We start from the raw sequence: 21,996 nt of genomic DNA on the forward strand, positions 1-21,996 counted from the left end.
CCCCCTGCCCCCCCATGTATGAGGAAATGCCTTCAATGTGTCCTGCTTCAGATTTCTTGATATCTTTATATTTTACAATATCTTCCAGAGGTTGTTTTCCATTGTACTTCAACTGCCAGCAATACTTGTAGCATTTTCTTGGCCTTGTTGGACTCTGGCAGGGAAAAGGAGGCTTCAAGGCACAGCTGCCTTGCTCTCTACCAGCTTGTTTGTTTCAAAGTCTACATGGTTAAATTTTAACATGTCAACTGTGTAGCACCTTGAAAGGTCATTTAAAGAGCCTGCTCTCTTTCATATTACCGTTTCTTGATACAATAGCAAGGCATTTCAAAACAATGACTCCAGGCATTGTCAAGGTCTTCAACAGTTGTCACAAAGCAAGTTGCGAATGTTTTATGCTTAGGGTTTCGCAGAAGCTCTGACAAGTACCTTTAGCTGTCTGGCTTTTCTCAGCCATTCAGGTGTAATGGAGTTTTAGACTGCTTGATCTCACTATGGGTACAAGGACTACAGTTTTATCTCGGTGTAAGTAGTCAAGATGAATCCCTATGGGAATTCGCTGTGGGAAAGTAGGGATTTCAGATAACTGTGTGTATTTAGGGGCTAGCCACGCTTTGTCTCCATAGATATTTTTTTTTAATGGAAAATTCACTATTTTAGTGTTAAAATTCTCTCTTTTTTTGTCTTTAAAATGAAAGTTGTTTTCTTGGTCTGAATTGACAGCCTTTATTCAGTAAGTGTTAAACACAGCTCACTGAATTATTCCATGGTTCAGTGTTTCCATGAGCATTTGTATTGTTCTTCCAAATTTTGATTAAAAAAAAATAATGGCATGAAAACAGACATTTCAAATGCTTCAGCCCTTTTTAACCAGCTATAAGACTAGGAGAAAGATTTCAAAATGTCAGTGGAACTTTTGCAAACTATTTTAGCAGGCATATTTTCCTTCTTGTTTATTATTCAGCTTGGATAAGTGGCAGTTTCTAAGCACAGTTCTAGCTCTGTAAAACCATAGATATTACACAGAATGATAGCTAAATTCTAGCAGAAACTGACAAAATAAAGATAAAACAAACCAAAAGCAGAGTTCAGGCCACTTTGGATGATTATAGTAGGATTTATTGTGTATATATGCTTTGTCCTAGTCTGACTTGCTGGGGTTTCCTCAAAGCCTCATTTACAGCAGTGACAGCACAGTCAGAGTAGATGAAGATAGGATTTGCAGTTCCTGATGAAGGGTCTCAGTTTGACACTTTGTAGCTGTGCTGAGCCCAGAAAATTCAGTTTGTATTTGTCTGGAATGTTTTGATGTTTGTTCAAATATAAGAGGAGGAATTAATCTAACCAGAATTGGGGGGGGGGGGGGGGGAAGCATTCTGGTTTTGATATCTGAGGAGGGCTTATTCCCGCAGACTTGCCAGGCAACGCTGGCTTTAGCGAGAGGCATTACCTGAGTGAGAAAAGTAAGATTTGGCAAATCAAACCCTTCTATGTCCTTGGGACTGTTTTGCTGCTGGGATGCACAGAATAACAGCTGGCCATATCAGCTGCCTTGCAGAGAAGCGGATGTGTTAGGCTGATGTAAATTGGTCTTTACAGATTGTCTTGGAGGGGGAAAAAAAAGTAAAAATAAATTCTGTTTTTAAAAACAAACAAAAAAATACCCAGAACAAAACAGTTAAAGGCCACTTTAATTTGTTTTGTATTTTTGCAAATTGATTTTAGAATATTCTTAGTGACAAAATATTTGTTTCAATATAGGGGCAAAAGGGGCAGACAACAATTTGACATAAGCCTTATTTCTTCTACAATTTCATGGCAGCAAAGAGTCAGGATCACATTTTCTAAAGCAATGGATATGAGCAGGTTCCATTTTGCAGATGATGGATGTGACTTTTTGTTGTCTGTCTAGAGGAACAGCACCAAACCTACAGCTCTGTCTTCTCAAATGAGCTTTTATTTTGTGTTGGGGTCCAAGTTCCATTTCCAGAGATGTCGTGGGTGAATTCTTCTCCTGTGTGGACTACCTCTCTTTTATTTCCAAGTGTCAAAGATCAGGTTGTCTTGATCCAAGTTCTCCAGAAATTCCTTCTACACTAGAAGAGAGTTTGGAAAATGCTCTCAACCTGGTTGTTTTTTCCATTACTCTTCCTGTTATGGTATGATGGGAGATCATCTGGCCATTGAATTCCAGTGACTTAAGCAGGCACCCAATTTTCCTATCCTACAGGTCAATCTGCTCTTGAATGTGTCCTTAATCTGGCATTGTGATCTTGACACTTGGGTGGGGTTTTTTAAATGTCTGGCTCTTAGATCAAGAACATCTCAAACAGGCTGAAGTCAGGACTGCCTGCTTGCTTATCTCGGAATAGGATGATATTGGGGAGGAGTGGTACAGGGAAGTTGGCATGCCTCAGGAAGCCAAGAACATCTGGTTTGGGTTAAATCTAAGCAACAAGAAGTAATGCACATTTGGTTTTGATTGCTGTATTGAGCTGGCTTGTGCAGCAGTTTGCATTGTTAATTGATATCAGAGAATTGCAAATGCCTTTTTGAATGGGGCAAGTATCCTAGTTAGAGAGGAAAGGATCTTCTAGAGTTAATGGCTTCTGATGTGGAAAAACTCTGTATATTGTTGTGATGGTGAGTATGTTCAAATCTCCTTGAAAAGCTTATGGCAGAACTACCCTGCTAAGAAGAGCAGGATGACCTGAGTCATGGGCCCATGGAGATCTTGCTTCAAGTTTTCTGTTTGGAGTAAACTTTAATTCTAACATCGCTTTCAAGTTTATACTGCAAGAGGGGAAGAGAGTTGCAAAGAAAGGAGAATGCTTAAACTGCAATGAAACATTGTGTTGTGAGCTCTTTTTTAAATCTTTCAGTCTTCACAATACTCTGAGGAATATTACATTAATTTTGATCTGAAGTGAAATAAGTGTTCTACGTAATTGTGAGGTTCAGAAAATTGAGACAAAATCTGTAACTCTCTGGGAAGTGAACTAGAGGTCTCAGCCTCTTTGCAATGAGGTGGGGGGTGGGTGCCACATTTGGATGTATGAGGAGGGAGGAAAACTGCATTTTGTCTGAAAAATAAATGGAGTATGGCAATGGCCTTTGGGACATGTACTTGCCTGAAAGCAGGATGCACAGGTGAGGTACCGTGGAGAGGGGAGTTTTGTGTTACTGGTGCTCACACGCTCTCTGTGTTTCTCTTCCAGTCAGATGGGACCATCCTGGCTATTGCTTTGTTGATCCTCTTCCTCTTGCTGGCGTTAGTTCTTCTCTGGTGGTTCTGGCCTCTTTGCTGCACCGTGGTAAGTGACAGAAATCATTAGCACAAAACAGCAATTCAGTGTTGCCTGAATGTAAGAAATGAGTGGGAAGGAGGCAAAGTTTTCCAGTAAGAAAGAGTACAGGACTGGTCTGTGAAGAAACAGGATGGCGTTTCTTCCATTGCTGGCACTGTTTTGTGCTTCTGTTTCATCTGCCTGACCTTTGGATTATACCCATGAAATAGTAATGTTGCTAACATACAGACCTTGTCAGGAGCCTTTTAGTCTTATTCGTTGTTCCCAGCATGGAAATGGTTTGCAGAAATGTATTAGCTGCCATGCCTTTTTAGGAAGGAATGGCTTTTCTGGATTTTCTAATTCCTGTGTCAGTGTCCCAATGCTGGAGGGCTCCTGTAGAAGGGCAGGCATGCTGAACCCAGGCTGGAGTCCTTGTTCTGCCTCAGGTACAAGGAAAAGACATTTCTAAGTGTGCAAATTTTTGCAAGATTACTTTTTTTCCTGGCTCACCATGTCTGAAAAGCACTTTGAAATATCTAAATGACAGTTTCAGTAGAAGTATGATTATGCTTCACTGAGCAATAGCTTTCCTCCATGCTTTTTCACAAAATGGTCTGTGGAGCTAGAAAGCACAGTCACGGAGTTAATAATTAAAAAAGGCAGACAGAAATCAGGAGAAAACAGGAGAGAAGGAAGAGGTCAAGGGAGGCAAGAAGGAAATCACAGGACTGGAGACAAGCTTTTCTCTCACACGTGACCCTGCTGTTTGTCTGCAAGGACCTGTCATACCCCTGTACATCTCTGCTGATCATCCCCTAGGGCTGCCTTTTCCAATGAAGATCAGGGCAAAGGCTGGTTATTGTGGAACATACAATACAGTGAAGCTCTGCTCTGGCTTTGGGTCTTGTTTGTGCTGCAAATATAGAACAAGAATTAGGGATGTACAAATGTCAGCAGAATTGGAGTCTGGTTTTGGTGACTGGCTGCGTGTAATGTTTCAGATGCTTCTTTTAAGACTGCCCAAATGGGCTCCAGTTTCTGGGTCACTATCATTATTCCTGATTTTAAATCACTTACCCAGTGTTGTAAATTTGCACCATGTTGTACCAAACCTATGATCCGGTGCTGAGAGCTTTGGAGCCACAAGCTGCAGGAGCAGTCACATTTGAGGATAAGTCTTTGTGGTGAGATGTATTTCTTCATCCAGAACAAGGATGAAAATCTCGCAGGAAAGATCTTAGTTGTCTATTTCTGTTTCTGGCTGTAAATGCTGGGGGGTAAAATGCTTTTTTTCACAGTAGTTTGGCACCTCTGTCCTGGCATGAAAGCCAGAAGGGAAAAAATATTTATTTGTACTTTTCAGAACAATAAAAAAATCAGTTCTAAAAATGGACAAGGGATTAGCAGTGTGGTAGGTTGCTCAGAGTTACTTGTCCAAACTAGATGGCACGTTCCCAGAGAAGCTGGGTCAACTTCTTTGTTGGCACATGTGCATAGAAGTCAATGGAGATGTGCCCTGTACAGATGTTTACGCTGGGATATGGTGGAGAATTGAGGTGATAGAGAGGAAAGGCTCTAAGTGATGCTGCCATTTTAAGGTTCTGTTACAGGAGAAAGATGAAGCTGATAGGAAAAAGACATAAATAAAAGCAGCAGGGCATGGAGTAAAGGGAATATGGAGCTATGCATTGAGAGGGTAGTATGGGACTGCTCCAGTGCAACAATATGAGGATAGAGGTCATATAAGAGTGTTCTTGAAATGTGAGAAATACAGTCCAGATAAGCAAGGTGGGTGCAGCAGAGATAGGGAGTCTCTTGACCACATGAAACTTTATAAGCTTAATATTTTCCAGATTTAAATTCTGTACTTAAAAAATCTGTTGTAGATAAAAGCCTTTTCCTCACCCTCTCTCCTCCTTTACCTCCCACATTCCCTCTTAGCAAGGTCTCCACGTGGGGACTATCTCACTGATATTTTCCAAATGTAAGTCAAACACATCCCTCTACTTGCTGAAAAGATTTTAATTCAAGAGCCTGTGTGAAATCTCTTCCGCCTCTCTGGGATGGCAGTCTGGTATGTTTGGCAGTAGATCAGCAGCTAAGATACCTCGCTGTGTATTGCTTACCCAAAGATTCTGTAAAATTAAAGATAAATCCACAGAGGAGTGCCCAGCCTGTTTGGCTTAGGGTAGGGAGAAAGAGAGCAGAGCAGTGCTTATTTACTAGTTTGGTAATGGCACATTAAGGAATGCAGTGTTGTCAGAAGCACAGAGTGGATTAAGGGCAGAGGAACTGGCTTGCACAACAGACAAGAGTGGCAGGCAAGCAATAACCTCTAATAATCAAACCGCAGACCCAGAGACACTGCTGTGGATTCAAGCCCAGGGACGTTTCAGCAATAATTGTGTATGTGTCCAGGGAAAAAAAAGAAAAAACACAACAAACTTTTTTCTGACCAAGTATAAATTTGTTTGAGTGACAAGCACATTTTCAAACCCTGAAATTCCTCTTGGCATGCTTTTTAATTAAATAGGAATCATTATTATCCAGCAGTTCTTCAGGAAAGACACCAAGCCAGCTTCATCCCTGGAGTAAATGGACTGAAGTCAATAGACTTACTCTGGAGATTTATCTGGAACCCAGTATCTACTTGGCATGCACCCATAAAGAAATGCTGTTTCCAAGTGTATCCAAGTTTATTGGTCTCAGAAGTATTCTGGGATGAAGTCTGGAATTTACCACTCAGTTTACAGTAGATGCAATTGTTGCTTAGTGGATCAGAACAATAATTAGGTCTTTGCTGTGCCTGATACCAGCACAGGCAAAATTTCCCTTGGTATCTGTGGGGGAATATTAGAAAAGCATGGGAGCCAGGTGCTAACCTTTCAAAAGGTTCCAAGGATGTTTATTCAACAACAACAGAAAACAAAGAAGGATAATTCTGCTAAGCTGACAGCCCCAACACTGTACACATTAGAAGAATGACGGCAAATACAAAGACATCTATAACAGGATGACCCCACTTTTCCTGAGCAGAGCATATCTGCAAAACAGCAGATGCCAGATCCTGGCCTCGTTGATGTTAGTGGGCATTTTGCTGCTGTCTTCCCGTTCCTCCTCTTTCCTGAACACAGCATAACCTGAAGGAGTCCGAGCGATCATAGTAGTAACTGTGTGTGCAAGAGGCTATTTAGGTGCCTAAGGGTGAAGTTGTTCGGGGTAGGAGATCAACATAACGCTTAGGTTTAATATTGATATAAACCAAATAGATAATAAGCCTCCAAAACCATCTTAAGGAGGATTTTGCAGGCATGTTGTTAGATTGGCTTGGAAATGGAGCTGGTTAAAGTGTTTTGGATGCATAGTGAAGGCATAATTAATACAATCGTTAGAAGGCTTGTCTGTGCTGGGACACTTTCCCTGTGCCAATGTGCAGCACCACACTGAGAAAGTGTCTCCCATAGACTCTTAAAATTGGCAGGCTGAGTGAGTTGTGCTAGGGCCATGCTTTGCACCTGAACAGGATCTGCATGAAAGATTAGCCCTGGCATAGCTGAAGCAGTGGCTACAATCAGCCTGCCCTGAGCCTTGGGCTGAATCTTAGCTAGGGCAGTCCAGGGGATAAAATGCAGCGGATATGAGTGGAAGTATCTCCCTGGTGCAGCCTAGACTGAGACTCAAAGCAGTTCCCCACATGCTCGTACATCACATCTCCTTACAGGTTTGAGGTAAACATGAGTCTTTGCCTCCCTTATGCATCCGTGCAGGGCGGCCTGAGGCAGGAGGGCGTGAGAAGCTGGTCTGTGTTAATTGCCCACTTAGAAGATATACACCATCTTACTCATTTTTATATTGCAGCTTTTTTAAATACAGGGGTATGGCTGGCATATAAATGAGGTGTTGGTATTTAAGCATCTAACACCAGTTTTAACTTTAAAGCTGTTTTCTGGAATGGAAGCATGGAAGAACCCAGCAATTTGTTTGGCTCCCAGTCTGTACTGCAGCTGACCAGAAGTTTTGGAAACAAAAAGCTGGATGGAGAAAATACAGAAAATATATATTAAAACCACATGACAATCATGGCTAAACTGGAGGAAGAGGAGGGGAGGAAATGCATAGACTCTACAGCAACCTTGAAGAGTCATAAAATTACATGGTGCGTGTTGGCTTGATGGAGATTACTTGCAAGGGTCCATGTATTCTGAATCCCACCCGCTCCCATGTGAACGAGGCACAGTTTTTCTGCATTTATGATGATTTTGAGAGAAGGGAGCACAGGATCATGAATCATCTGAAACATTATTGAGACAAACCAAGAGAAAGACACACAAATGTGCAGGCAGAATTTGCTTGTGGACCCCGCAGTCCCTGCCTTTGGTTCGGATCTGAGCTATTGAGGCAAGCTCTCACCTAGTATAATGTGGTAGTTTCACTGAATTTATTGGAGCTTAAAGTGGTGTGTAACATTCAAGCTCTGAATCCATGCATGCTGCCACAAATGAGTGTCTTCATTTATAGCACAGCCAATCCAAAACATTTGGAGGTAGCGCTGTTATTGTAGGTTTAAAGTAGTGTAAATAACAGAACCTGATTTTGCAGTTGCTGTGCACAAAGGGCAGCAGGAGGATAAAGACAGTCTTATTAATCATCTAGAGTACCCATAGCCGTTCTCTGCTCCTCTCAGCCTCCTGTCAGTCAGATCAGAATGGTTTAGATATGGATATAATGCTCTATAACTGGCCGTCTTTAAACAGGCTAGCACGGATCCTGAAAATAGCCTAGCAGAGGCATTTTGCCTGGTCTAATACCATCAGCTCTACAGCAGCCTAGGTAGAGAAGTGGGCCAGTAGAACAGTGGGTGTGCCAGGCACTGAACTAGGGTGCTTTGACGTGCTGCTGTGATGTGTCATTACCAAAAAGTTAAAGCCAAATTCTCCAAAGTGTCCATCAGTTCTGGGGTGTCCAAACTGAAAGATCTTCATGGAGTTCCCTTTTTGGAAAGTGCTAAGCATTGCCCTCTGAAAGTCAGGAAGGTAGCCATTTGCCTTTAGATGATATGCCTAGACTTCAGATTCCCAAACCATTTTACTTGCTAATGCGTTTCCTTAAGGCCAGTTCCAAAGGCCCATTATATTAATCTTGACCGGGTTCAGCACCCTTTGTTCCAGACCACAACAGATACTTAACGCAAAGGAGGCACTGTTGTTCTTTGCCCCAGACCTGCATGGGAAGTAACTAACTCAATAAAAATGACTTCTTCCTTTGTTTTTTCCCTGGCCGCCTCTCACCTCTTCCAAAGAAAGTTGGCTCAGCCCAGCTAAGGAGAAATAGATTTTTAGGATGTAGTCTTACTTAACCAGAAAATTCCCTAGCAATCAGTGAGTGAGAGCAAGGGCTTCTGCATATAGCTGAAAGTAGCTATGATGTTTTTCTTTAGTCCAGAAAATGCATTTCATTCAGATAGTCTTCCAAAGAAAGTGGGTCAGACACTTGGAGCAAACCCCACTGATTCTGGCCTTGTTTATCTGTGTAAGTGAAATAGCCTAGGAAAAGGAATGACCTTTGCAGATGCTACATTTTTTTCATGCATTCCCTGGAGAACTGCATGTCAGCCCCATTCAGTTGCAAACAGTACCAGGGCTCATTAAATGGAGGGCTTTTTTTTCCTCCATGATGTCATGTCTTTCATAAGTGGATGATTTTGACATGTGCTATGATCTGTATTGAATGTGGTTTGTGCACATCAGCTTGAAGTCTTAGGTGTGAAGCAGCCTTGTCTTCTAGTTTTAATGAGTTAAAATTGAGATTCCTGGATCTGCTTCCAGGCTGACAAGAGAGGTTAACTTAAAAGGATGAGTTAGCTTTCCTGTTGGACTTCATTTACCTCTTACTCGTATGTCTAGGAAGAAGAACGTATTGTGCTGCAGATGAAGAAATAGGGACAGACTCTTGCTTGTATTAGAAACTTTGAAGTGTAGACCAAATCTCCAAGGATTTAATGGGTACTTGGAAGACATGGCAGACATGAAACAAATAAAAAGGGAATGTTCCTTTACCCAACTCATAACTAAACTATGCAACTTTGTCACAGGACTTAAGAGGAGATCAAAACTATAAATATGTAAGGGGGAGGGGGGAAGATGAGTCAGATGGGTCATAGTTCATGCTATTAAAAACCCCCTGCTTATTAGGATAGCAAAAATACATATTCTGTATTTTCCAGAAGAGTGAAGGTAAATAAGGACAAAAAAATCTGCTCAGTTAACTGCATGCTCCCTTCCCAAATTTTAGTCCTAATTAGAGGCAAAGTCCTTTATTATTTTGTACTGTTTTCTCATGTAGCCTTCATTTTAAATGATGATCTGTTCCATCTTAAGGCAGATACGCTTCACTGACAAGAAACATATTGCCCCTATTTATCATATAAAACTCCAGGGACCGTTACTGAGTATGTGCTTGCTGGACACTGTAAACAGGTGGAGTTTTCTGGTCTCCAAAGATGGAAAACATCCTAGACACATTCCTGGAATATGCAAGATTTGGATTCAACATGTGCTCTCTCATGCCTGAATGGCTACAGAAATTTCAGGGCAACAGAAAACCAGTCCTCTCCAATGCTTTTAAACTTCTAGGAGGTGGCTAATAGCATTCTTCTGCTTTTACGCTGGGTTATTCATCAGAGACAGCTGCTTCTCCATGCATCTGTGACATCAGGGTGGGTCAGCTAAGAGAGACCTGTGTCAATCACATGCATGTTGAGATCTGTGATGAAAGGTGATAGAAAGGCAAAGAATTACTTTACTGTCCTGAATTTTCACAGCTAAGTGTATAGAAGTGCTGACAACTGCTCTTAAAGTTCCTTCCTCTGCCAAGAAAAGCCAGTGGCCACCTCTCCATCCCACAGGCCTTTACTACTTGAAAACAAAACACCACATTGTAAGGTTTTTATCGCACAGCGATGATGTAGAAACCCACAGGTATTCCTCAGGTATTCCTCACCTAGCGAGCAAATATGGTTGCTGAACGATCATACTTTTCTTCTTTCAAACACAGGGACAGGAGATACAGTTGCAGCAGCAATCACCGAAATGGCTTGGGGTTATCAAAACAATTGCAGCACACATGAACAAACACTTCAGCCTTGCCAAGCTAAACGAGCCTAAGCATTTTGCTTGGCCAAGCCTGCTCCCAGCTGATTGCGTTCAGCAGGTCCATGTGTGTCATCTGGCGAGGCAAAGGGAAGGTGAGAGGTGCAGCCCTGAACAAAATGTGGTGGCCAGCGTGGGCCGTATCCTCACTGGGTTCTCTGTAATGGCATTTTCTTTCTTGTACTTGAGTCATTGTTTCTATTTGTGCAAAATGAGCAGGTGTAAGGCACTGTCTTTTGGCGCTGGGACCTTGTTATTCCCACTTGGCCCTTGCTTTGCTCACTTGTGTGAGATGGCACAAAGATCCCATTTGCTTCACTGCCCTCAGTACCCCAGGATAAGGGTCTCATGCACATACAGCTGTAACTATAAGAATCCACAAGGGAGAAGGAAAAGATTTGTACTCTTTGTAGACCAAAAGCCTTCCCAGACCTGGGCAGCAAGACAGAAAATATATTTTTTTGTAAGGCTTGAACTTTGAAAGTTCATACAGGCTCAAAGGCAGAGAAGACTAAACTCTCCCCATCTCTGGACTTGTCCAAACTAACCAATCTATCTTGCCAAATTATGGGGTGTTCAGTTGCTCTTAGAAGTGCATAGCACTTAAAAATGGAAGGAATCTTCCCCCCCCACTTGGACTGTGACAGAAAAAACTTGATCTGTTTATAGAAATCAGTTAGTTTGCATGTATGTGTATGTTATGAGAAGGAATGCAAATGTATGAAAAACACAGCCATGTCTTCATTTCCAAGTCTGTAATCTCAAGAGTTTCTAGTGATACTGGCTGAGAAGTTGTGTTTGAATGCTTAGCTGGACCAAATATGTTGGACAGATTACCCTGATGTTTCATGCCAATGCAAATGAGAGAAACTACACTGAAACCCATGATGTTCTACCAGAATAATGTTAGAGGAGGGAATGAGGCCGCTTCCAGTAGGTATATTTTGGATCAGATATCTGAAGTTTCTCAGCATCCAATGGGTTTGGATTAAGGGGTTTGGTTCAAAAGGAGGTCTGTTGACAAGTGCTACCCCTCACACTGACCAAAACGTATCTGAAAATGTGGCTAGAAAAGTCTTCTGTGTATTTTGGTGCATCGTACATGCTGTGTCAGTATTTATTGCGTCAAGAGACATATGAGAGATTATGCTGTCTCTCTCTTGAACCAAGGAGCAGCATTTTGAGTACACCATGCTGATACCCATGATTTCCTTTCCACAGAGCAGTACTGCGATGCAGACAACTTTTTATCCACTTTTCATCACTTGCTTTCTATCGGGGAAAGAGCTGGTATCCGCCAGAGCTGCAAGCAGAAGCTAGGAATCGCAGGGTAGACAGAGAGAGATGGATGCCGTATCAGACGCTCACCAGCTCTGCTAGTCAGCCTGAGCCCCTCTGGGGCATCACCCCTCCTTTCTCCCTAATGTGGTCAGTGGCTCTCCAGCCACAGCCTGACCCACAGTTCTGCTGCGTCAGAATGAACGATGTTGTGAGCAGGGCAGCGGGTGCACGGTCCTCAAATGCCATTGCGTGCTTCCACGTGTGCTTTGTGCTTCTGTGCATATAAACAAAGATTCAGTTTTGATTCCTAAGCACTAAGGTTCTTTAGCAGGGGTTCCCCGAGGGCACTGTAGGCCACCAAAAAAAAAAAGCCCTGCTGCCCAGGAACAGGTAGAGGCAGAGCTCTACAACCATCATTGCTCTGGGCTGAGATACAAACAAAGGACTGATCCAGCCCCGATCTCCTCCCTAGCCAGAGGCACATGCTCTTCATTAATGGCCACATTGCATGACTCGGGGTTTGCAGAGGAAAATAAAAACAGTGAGCTCATCAGAGAAGGAAAAACACGAGTGAGAGGAATTGTTGTAAATATTTATATCTTCAGGGCCTTTAATGTGATTGTCATTTTCCCTTTCTGCATTTAAACAGCCAAGCTGTTATTGTTTGGGACTGTGATATTTTTTTTTTTTTTTTGAAGGGTACTTTTTAAGCCTGCACATCTGTACCCCATGCCTAGGCAGCCTCTACGCCTAATACCCAGTCCTGAGAGGAGCTGAGGATACTCAGTGCTATCTCCACAGGCACTCAGCACCCTGACAGCATCTGACTTATGGCCTGGTGTGTAAAGAAAGAGCTGCCTCATTCAGATGGACTTAAAACTACTAGAGAAAATCCATCCCTGGGGCAATTGCATTGACATGACTGGCTGGATTCAATCTGTTGACTGCAATGGCTGCGCACTGGGGTGCGTCTCATGTAAGGGAGAGATATTTGACGTGCCTGTATGCAACTGCTTTCCCTTTGGAAGGCTCTCTGTTGCTCTTGGAGTGGAGGGCTGTGATAATAGCCAGCTGCCTGCTGAGCCCTAGATGCAAACTTTTTGCATGAAATAATAGCCTCACGCCCACATAAACTTAAATTGTTTCTATGGAGAATATCCTGGACCAGTCTAAAACCTCACCCTGCTTGCTTTATTAGAAACGCTGGGAGAGCCTCAAATGTATATATATTTTTTTTTTTTTTTTTTTTTAAAGCTTATGGGAGTGAACTATATTAGCCTGATAATGTGAAAAGCATTTTTCATGAGAGCATGAGGTGGCACAGCCTTCTGGAATGAAGTATGGGCCTAGGAGACAGAGGCTGGGGATTTATTACTGCTTTGCAATGTCTCCAGGGCATTTCACTTCACCTTGGTTTCGCTTTCCAGCCTTTGTTCAGACCATAAATTATTTGAGGCAGGATTTGTACACGTGTGCAGTGGCCAGTAGAAGGAGACGCTGATTTTAGCATGGTTGTTCAGGTGAAAACAGAGATTGCTATCTGTTGCTTAGAGTCAGCACTGACTACGGCTCCTAATGGGATTAGGAGGCTGGAGAATCAAGGATACATGACTTTGAATTTGCTATTACCTCACATAGGGCAGGGGTCACCTACTGAGCACTATGAGTCTGGAGCTGTAATTAGGAAATGTCTATATGGTGGGGCTTTGGGACACCTCCTGTTTCCCCTCTTACCCTCAGTCACTGTGACACCAGTAGCACACACAGCCACCCTGTAACCACGCAGTATTGTAACGAAGTTCAGAGATGTTCACAGTGGCATATTCTATTGTTTTCTTGTTTGAGTTTTTTTAAGCGACATTTGAATTGTGCTAAAGAACAAAGTATGAATTTACTATTCTGTTTCTCTTTGATCCTTCTAGATCATCAAAGAGCCCCCCCCACCTCCTGCAGAAGACAGCGAGGTGAGTAACACTGACAACCTGATTTCCTCAATGTTTAGGACAAGATTTTGTTCAGTCTCCTCACAAGAGGTGGTGATTCTGCTGCATGGCAGAGTACGGACCACTTAAACCTTTGTGCTCAGCTCTGTAGCCTTGAAGTCAATAGTGGTTTAGCTAAACTAGGGGCTTTTTAGCTGATGTCTGCCATGTGTGTTTCACTCTGCTCGCTTTGCTTTCTACAGAGGTAGAGGTGTGGTGTTTGTTTATTTAAGGGTGACTGTAGATCTATGTATACAGTACCTCCATGGAGCAGGTAGGAAAGGAGGACAGAGGCAGACAATACTTCCACTTGGTTGGAACAGCACTGCAGAGTTAGGCTGTGATTCACAAAAAGGAGAACCCTTAAGCATATGTTTAACTTTGAAGTTAATGGAACCTAAACATATGCTTAACTGCCTTCCTGGAATGGCACGGTAATGATTTTGATGGTTTAGCATATATAACAGCTCTTGGCAGCTGAGTGGTAACTCACAATGCTGATCCCTTGGACTACAGTTGCTGTGAGTAAAGGCAGCCCACAGTCTTTGCAATGTGTCTGACAACGGTGGACCAGATTCTGAGCAGATATAAAACCCCAGTAAAATTGTCTTGACATCAGAAGAGCTGCACTAGCCAGGGAAGTTTTAATGGAGAGAAACTGTAAAGCAACATTGAAACCTTCATCTTAATTGTGCTTATGCTTTTTAGATGAATCTAGCAACAAATGGTTTAAAGCTATGTCACCGTTACTTAATTAGTAGACTCTGCCCAGAAACATGCCCAGTTTTTCATCTGCCTCTGTCTGTGTACTTCTGCTTTCAGCACGCAATGAGTCTGTTCTTCGCTTTCACTATTTCACACGTGGGATCTCATTGAAGAGTCACTGGGCTGTGTTCAGGGTGCATTGATGTCAATGGGAGTTTTTCCATTGACTTCACTGGGGTTTGGATCAGTGCCTCTTAACTATGCAAGTAAGAGAAGCCCTAGGTCTATGCTCAGAGTGGTTTCGTTGGTTAGTTCGCCTTGCTTTTTGCATCTGGAGACAAATTCATTGCCTGCTTCAGCTTGCAAGTGGAAAAGCTTGCTGAAATGATCCTCTCTGTGCTCTCCATAAAGTCTGGCCCAGTGAGTGTGCTCTGTGCCAAGGCAGACAGACACCCTTAAAGCTCAGTCCTCTGCAACACTACGGAGGTGGAATCCAACCTAGCTCCTGCCTGCACTGAGTACAGAGAAATAGTTCAGGGCAGCTGGAGCCAGGGCCAGTACTAGAACCTCCATCCTGGTGGCACCCATCCCCTTCAAAACAGGCCTGAAGCAAAACTCCAAATCTGAACATTCCTGGACCCAAGGGAGATTTGCATTTGGACCCAGTGCTCCCCATGCCTCTATATGCGGGCATCTGGCCTATTTTCCTAGGCAGATGTTTCTGGTTGGGCTGTATGTAAATCCACTAGCTTTGTTAGCTTCTATCCTCTGAATGAAAAGGAAAATATTAACCTAAAATTGCACATGCTCTGTTCTGCATCTCATGTGCCTCCAAGCCAAGGGACTCAATTGCTGAAATTAATTAAAATACATCATTCTGGAATGCTGGCTCACTAGCCAAGGACTGGAAGGGGAAATTACATCTCTGTGCTAAGAGGGAAGGCGTGCTTCACGTATAAGGAAGCCTTTTATCAACCAGTAAGTGCTGCAAAAGCAGACCAGTTGCTGCACAATAAACTACTTGCATCAGACCACTTAAGTTTGCCTCAGGTAGAGTTTAGTTAAGCTGGTGTAAAGATATTTCTGGACATGTTATATTTTCTCTCGGCCCTGATTCTGACAGAGAGGAACAGTCTGTGCAACACTTTGGATGAAGCAGTCCTCAATTCATCTGTCTGTTTCACAGCATTCCTTTAGCAATGTATTTGCCGCTGGCTTCTTATTTTAAACTAACCTGGTCTTGTACTGTGGAGAACGTGGGGCAAATCCTCTTTGTATAGAAGCAGAATGCTGTTCTGCTTGCTGTCAGGCTTGCTCCCTGTAGGTGATGGCTTTAAATGCAGACTTGTCCAGGCTTTGGTTGCACCCAGAGTAGGGCACTGCACAGTGCCCAAAAAATTCCATTAACTCGTACCTGTAGTTTACCTGCTTCCTTGGTAGTACAAGAAGAGATCTGTACAATCTTTTGGCTATTATTCTTACTGGTTTCGGACCCTGGGACTGGGGGGCTTTGGTTACAACAATGTGCCAACATTGTCGGGATTAGGCTGATGGTGTAATTTCACACGTACTTTCTACCAGAGCACATCCCCTAAGCTGAATACTCAGTTATCCTAGAGGCATCTTATACAATCAGCAGCCAAAGGTTTCTTAAAAAGGAAAACGTAGTTTATACTATTTTAGAAACTGTATAGCATCAGAGCAGCGCTCAAAATTTAGTAAGGCTTGAAGTTGTGACTTGTACTATGCGTTTTTTCCCAGACAGAAGAGCTTCCTGCTAGTGGAAAAATAGCAGAAGCTCTGAAAAGATGCATTTCATTGGTCCCATTTACTCTTATAGAGCCTGGTCCACAGAATGGGATTGGCAGTAGTATGATGCTTTCACAGAAGGTTGGATACTCCAGTTTTTCTACTTTGCTCAAAACAAATAGAAGATGGAGTTGATTTTCTACAATCCAGTTTTTCTTAGGTGTTGCAGATAGCTTTCTTCCTTGCAGAAAACCTAGCAACTCCTCGTCTCCAGCGTGAAAGAGTGCTAATCCCTTAAGCAGCAGCAGCATTACAGTTACAGTAAGATTTTTTTCTTCTCCCAAAAATCTTGGCAAAAAAAAAAAGACAAGAGGAATTCTTGCATCAGCAGATTTGGGAGCTGAGGCCCATATGTCTTTGCACTGCAAGGAGAATGCATTATACTGTAACAATGAAGGGAAAGTAGCATTGCTGTCAAACCCGCCAAAGGTTTTATTGAACTCTACTTTAAAGGCCTTTTGAGACATATTGGAGACACGCTCACTGTTGGTGAAGGAAATCATTATTGGCTAGAAACTTCCAATTAATTCATTCAGAAATTGCAAATGTCGTCAACGTACCGCTGTGCTCCTCAGACAACGCAGGATACTGGAGGAGGTTAAGCCCAGATGAAGGACAGATGGTTTTACTTACAGCCAGGAAAGATTGAGTTAATGCCAATCGGAAGAGGTGAATGCCTCGAGGAGCCAGTGAGCACCTTTTTGGCCTGTGATTAGTCATTGATGGTGGATCAAAACCACATTCTTCTACCTCCAGTGAATAGGAAGGCTTTTTCTAGCCCTGTTGGAGGAAGACACAGCTGCTTTTATTCATGTGTCCCATCACCTTCAGGCTGGGCTTATTGGAACAACTCTTACTGAACTCAGACCAGAAGCTTACCACGAGGTTCTCACTGTAGCAGCCCATCTTCTACATCAAAAAACCCCAACCTGCAGGGCTCTGCAGCTTCCAACAATTTCTTACTCGCTACCTGACCCATGCCAGCGGTCTGCTGCTAGTCAGCCCACAGAAGGACAGACTCTGACTGCAGTCAGAGGGTACAGAAACTGGAGCCCTCCAAAGTATCCCCGAGAGGCACGCTCTCTTCTCATTGCTTCCTTGCCCTGTAAGCAGAGACCAGGCAATGTTGAAATACACTGTGGATCTTCATTTTCTGTCATGGCAGCGCTTTCTCCCACAGAAAGGATTCAGCGACACAAAGTTCCCTGAAGTCTGGCAAAACCAGGCAGGAGATCTACCAGATGACCAGAGCGTGCCCTTTCCTCATCACTCAGACCCGTTTTTTCCATGCTGCTCTGTCACCCGAGCTCCACAGTCACCCCTAGCGTGGCACCAGAGCCAAGCCACCAACCAGCCTGTAATTGAATAATTCTTATGTCTGTTGTCATCTTACCCACATACACCAAAGCAAACACACACAAGAAAGTGCTGGAGAGAAAGGACCATTCAGCAGCACAGTCATGAGATGCTGAAGGTAATTATCACTGTCATGGGAGGCCAGCATGAAAAGGAGGAATTTACCTCACTGCATGGCAGCTATTGTTAAGCCAACGGATGAAACCACCTGTTCGGCTTGAACCACTTTGATCTTTGTGAACTGATCTCTTTCTCCCACAACTCAACATTTGTGAGGCCAGAAAATGGCTAAAAGGGATTCATCTGCCTGGGGAGCTGCTTGCACCCTCACTTATTAGTGTTTATTAATCTTTTCCAAATTGTTTTCCTCTCTCTTCCTGAAAAGCCTTGCTGGGGAGATAGCAAAATAAGCTCCAGAGAAAGGATCTGATAGGAATTTTTGGTAGACACCAAGGCAGGAAATGTGTTCTCTTATTTCTGAAATAAAGCCAGGTCACAGTGGTATGCCAGCTCTTTTCCTTCCCCTTTACTCCCCTTTTACAGTGAGTTGCAGAAATATGGGAGGAGGAGAAAAGGAACCTTTCAAGAGACAGGCATTTAAAAGAAAAAGATGTGGGATGTTATTGGCAACAGATGAGGTGTAGGTATTACACCGTGAAGGTGTGGAGTTTTATAGCCAAATTTCATGTGAAATATCTAGGCAGGCCCAGCACAGCAAACTGGGTTAGTGTAGAGGCTGTGAAAGTTGGGTTTAATCACACCACAGTTGCAATGGCAGCACCAGTGTTAGTTCCCTTGACCTTATAAGACCTTATTTCATCTTCCTGTAGCTCAGTGTGTGAGCTATAGAGTGGGAGTAACTCAGCATACTCTCTTCTTCATCTTCATCAAAACGGGGGTTCTCTCTTAACTGTGCGCATGCAGTGCTTTGCGCTTGGAGGATATAACTTCAGGCAGGATCTTTAAGAATCTGTACCATAGATAAACTAGGAGTTTCTGTGATCAGTAAGACCAACAAAGGCTGGTTTTCTAGCCATTTGTGTCTCAAGGATAAGCTTATGTGTGGATTTTTTGGTGCCTCATGAGAGTTGAGGTCTTTCTTCAGCCTGCTCCTTAGAGCACCAGTAGAACGTTTTCTCTTAGATGCTCTTGTGACCTGTGAGTACTTCCTGACAGTAGTTTGCAGGCTTGGGCCAGTGACAGGCAAAGATATGAGAAAAAAACAAAGCGACGAGTTTATGCAGTTGCGATTTAGCTGCCTGGCAGAGTATAATGTAACAAGCAAAACCTTCCACAGCAGGGAGGAAATGTTTCTTGAGAACGGAGCAAGGTGTCCTCGAAGCGTAACAATGCCTCTGCATCTGAGAGGTGGCCGTGCAATTTGGAAATGAGTGCGGCGTTGGGAGAAAAAGGAGGCAGTAAGGAGCCAGAAGCCTTGAGGACAGCATATTCACCTCCATGTTTCCTCAGTTGTAAAATTAGATGATAACATCTCTTACTCAGAGGAATTATTGTCCTGTCGTGTCTTACAGCACTTTGTGCAGGCAGAGTTCTCTATAAATGCTAAATTCTGACAAGATTCAGGCATTGCAGAGACAACTGTGAAAATAATTATAAGGGCGGGGAGAGGGGTAAGTTGTCCAAACTTTTTCTATATCTGGCCAAATTTAGTTTGAATTCTTACCCTGAGTGGTTCAGATGTCCCTAGCGGAGCCTGAATTATCCTTGTGTTACCCACAGATGAGGTTCCCTCAGGTCAGGGTCAAAGTATACAGAGCCCGGCATGGACTCTGAGATAAACACAGATCTTTGTTTTCTGAAATCCAGCAGTTACGAATCTGGATCTCTGACTGTGAAATGTAGCTCTGTCCTGCTTCTTTTTATTTTTTTAAAAGAAACTCTAGCTCCATCTAAAGCAGATTTTGGGGGTGGAAAGATGCCAAGTTCTGTACAGTCAATTTCCAGCATCCTTAAATGCACTTGAATTTTCCGGGGCTGTTTTTTATGCTGCTGCTGGGTCAGAGCTGAAGTTCCTTCTGCAGTTCTTCCTCAGGCAAAAACCTCATTGTAGCTAAGTGTAGAAAAATATGGGCAAAACTGAGCCAGGATGTGAGAATTCAGCCCTGGTTTATTAGCTCAGATCTTGTGAATGGGACAGTGAGCTAGGATGCTGGACATGGGGATTGTACGCCTCCTCCTTCTCGTTTTCCTGCTGTCTCCCTACCCTGACCCCCAAGTTTCCAGTTGCTTTTCTTTAGCTACTCATGTGTGTTGTGAGCATATTTGCCAAGTGTGTAGGACATCACTGGTGGGGTTTGTTTTTGCTTGTGTTGCAAAACCTCCCATGCCCTTCAAAACATGTAAACAGACTCATTCTGAAGAAAGCTTGTGACTCCTTTGTTTTTCAAGTGTCCACTGTCGTCTTTTTGTGCGTGTGCTGTTTCTGTTGTTGTTCTGGCAGAAACACTCCTATCTTAGATTGAAGTGACTTGCAGGGCTTTTAAGGGCTTGTGGGGAAGATTTCCTAAACCTTGGTATTTCCTGTTGTGAGAAGTCCAGTCTGTGCTAAACTGGAGAGAGAAAGAGAATTGCTGAAGGAAAATATTTAGATGGCTTTGATTCCAATTTTTTAAAAAAAGTCCTCATGGAAAACTTCATGCAGAGATATTAAGTTCTTAGGTTGCAGCAAAGAGCCCCGGCAGCTCTAACCAGAGCGAGAGAAAGAGGTCAGCTATGAAGGAGAGGAACCTTGTATTTATGACTCAATTGTTCACTCTTCCTTTAGATGAGGACAAATTTTGCAGCCGAATTTATGTGTATTTTGAAAAACAGAAATGCTTTTGTTTGACATGAAAAGCATAGTTTGTCTTGGATTTTTTCCCCCAGTTTTTCAGTTTTCCTACTGGGGAGTTCAATTTCAAAGTATTTTTGGCTTTTCCAGTTTTGGAAAGCTCCTAAGTTTTGGAGTTTCGCCAAATGCCTGTGAAAAATTAAAGAAAGAAAAAAAAGAGAGGGACCATTTTTCATTTCTCTCCACATTTTTCACAGGAAATACTTCACGTTTCTGATGAACTCTGCTTTTCTGCTTTGCCAGTTCACAGCCTGAACTGTAGAAATTAAAGGGAAAGGCAATATATAGGTCAGAGCATATGTGTTGTTATATAGTGCAACAAAGAGTAAGGAATATATAGAATACACTTGCTAGAACTTCAGCTAGACTCATTTTAAATAAACTTAAGGAGATTTTCTTGTTTTGTTAATTTGGCTGTATCGGAATGCCGTCATGAAGGCCAGGGTCCTGAACACAGTTAACTTTGTGTATGGTGACGTACCATAGGTTTCTGCCTGCAGTATGTAAGGGCAGAACACATTCAAATTTGTACAGAATCGAAGTCTCATTTTTCACACAGGGCCTGACTTTCTGCTGGCATAAGCCCATGAAGGTCACTGAAGCCACAGGGACTTCCATGGGCAGCCTCCCTAGCAGAGGCAGAAGCTCACTATAAGAGCTAATTCCCTTCTTGCAACTTTTCCATTAGACTTTTCCATCCTATTACACTTGGCCAGCTCATCTCAAAAAAACCTCATCTCCGTGTTGGGCATTCACGCTGGGGTTGTTTCCAAATGTACTCCTAATTTGCCTTCGCTCGGGAGCAAATTTGACTTGCTTGCTTTCTTGCTTTTCCCTCCATTCTGTCAAATCTGAACTACAATACGATGATTTATCTGGGCCCTGGAGGGTTCCTCCAGCATGGGGAGCCATGAGTCAGGGAACACTCCTCAGAGCAGCAGCAGTTCTCCCCCTAACCACAGGCATAAGTGAAGGGATGGCAAAGAGGTAAGTTCCTGCTACCATTACTCATGGCTAGCTTATCAACCAGACTTGCAGCCAAAAGACCCCAGCTCTTGAGCTATGCTGAGTGCTATTTTGGTGGCTGCTTCAATGATTTTGCAACTTGGAAACAATTTATTTCCCTGAACTTGAAGATGATGAAAGACAGAGTCTCCTTAAAAAAAAAAGGGGGGGGGGGGGGGGGGGGGGGCGCAAAAATCACATTCTTGCTGGAGCTGGACTGTACAAAGTGGTGGTGGTGTTTATATCATGAAACGTTTTCTTTTCATGAGCGTACATCCTCTGGAAAACAACCAGTGAGAGACCAGAACCTTGACTGCACTGGCTCTAGCAGGCTCAGAGGACCACATAGCCTGTGACTGTTCATTCCTTTCCATCTCTAGTCGTGCTTCCTAACAGTGCCACCTCTTCCTTCTGTTTTGTAGGAGGAGGATGATGATGGCCTTCCAAAGAAGAAATGGCCAACAGTAGATGCCTCTTATTATGGTGGACGAGGAGTTGGCGGCATCAAACGAATGGAGGTAATTAGATACCAGTTCATGTATCAGAAGACCTTATTTCTGAACTGAGCT

The 21,996-nt window shown here is 43.1% G+C and overlaps 1 protein-coding gene across 3 annotated transcripts in view; it reads left to right on the forward strand.

Moving 5' to 3' along the window:
* The window catches only part of ANTXR1 (ANTXR cell adhesion molecule 1), a 111,145-nt gene that overhangs the window by 56,702 nt on the left and 32,447 nt on the right, over window positions 1–21,996 (forward strand). For 2 of the 3 annotated variants that reach the window (XM_050910288.1, XM_050910289.1), the window contains exons 13-15: window positions 3,219–3,314; window positions 13,642–13,683; window positions 21,850–21,945. In XM_050910288.1, the coding sequence (XP_050766245.1) occupies window positions 3,219–3,314; window positions 13,642–13,683; window positions 21,850–21,945 (234 nt within the window). Of the gene's footprint in view, window positions 1–3,218; window positions 3,315–12,417; window positions 12,523–13,641; window positions 13,684–21,849; window positions 21,946–21,996 lie in introns of those variants that run through there. The other variant, XM_050910291.1, reaches the window with a different exon arrangement.

This window comes from Gymnogyps californianus, chromosome 23 (assembly GCF_018139145.2).
Source record: "Gymnogyps californianus isolate 813 chromosome 23, ASM1813914v2, whole genome shotgun sequence".
Lineage (NCBI taxonomy): Eukaryota > Metazoa > Chordata > Aves > Accipitriformes > Cathartidae > Gymnogyps > Gymnogyps californianus.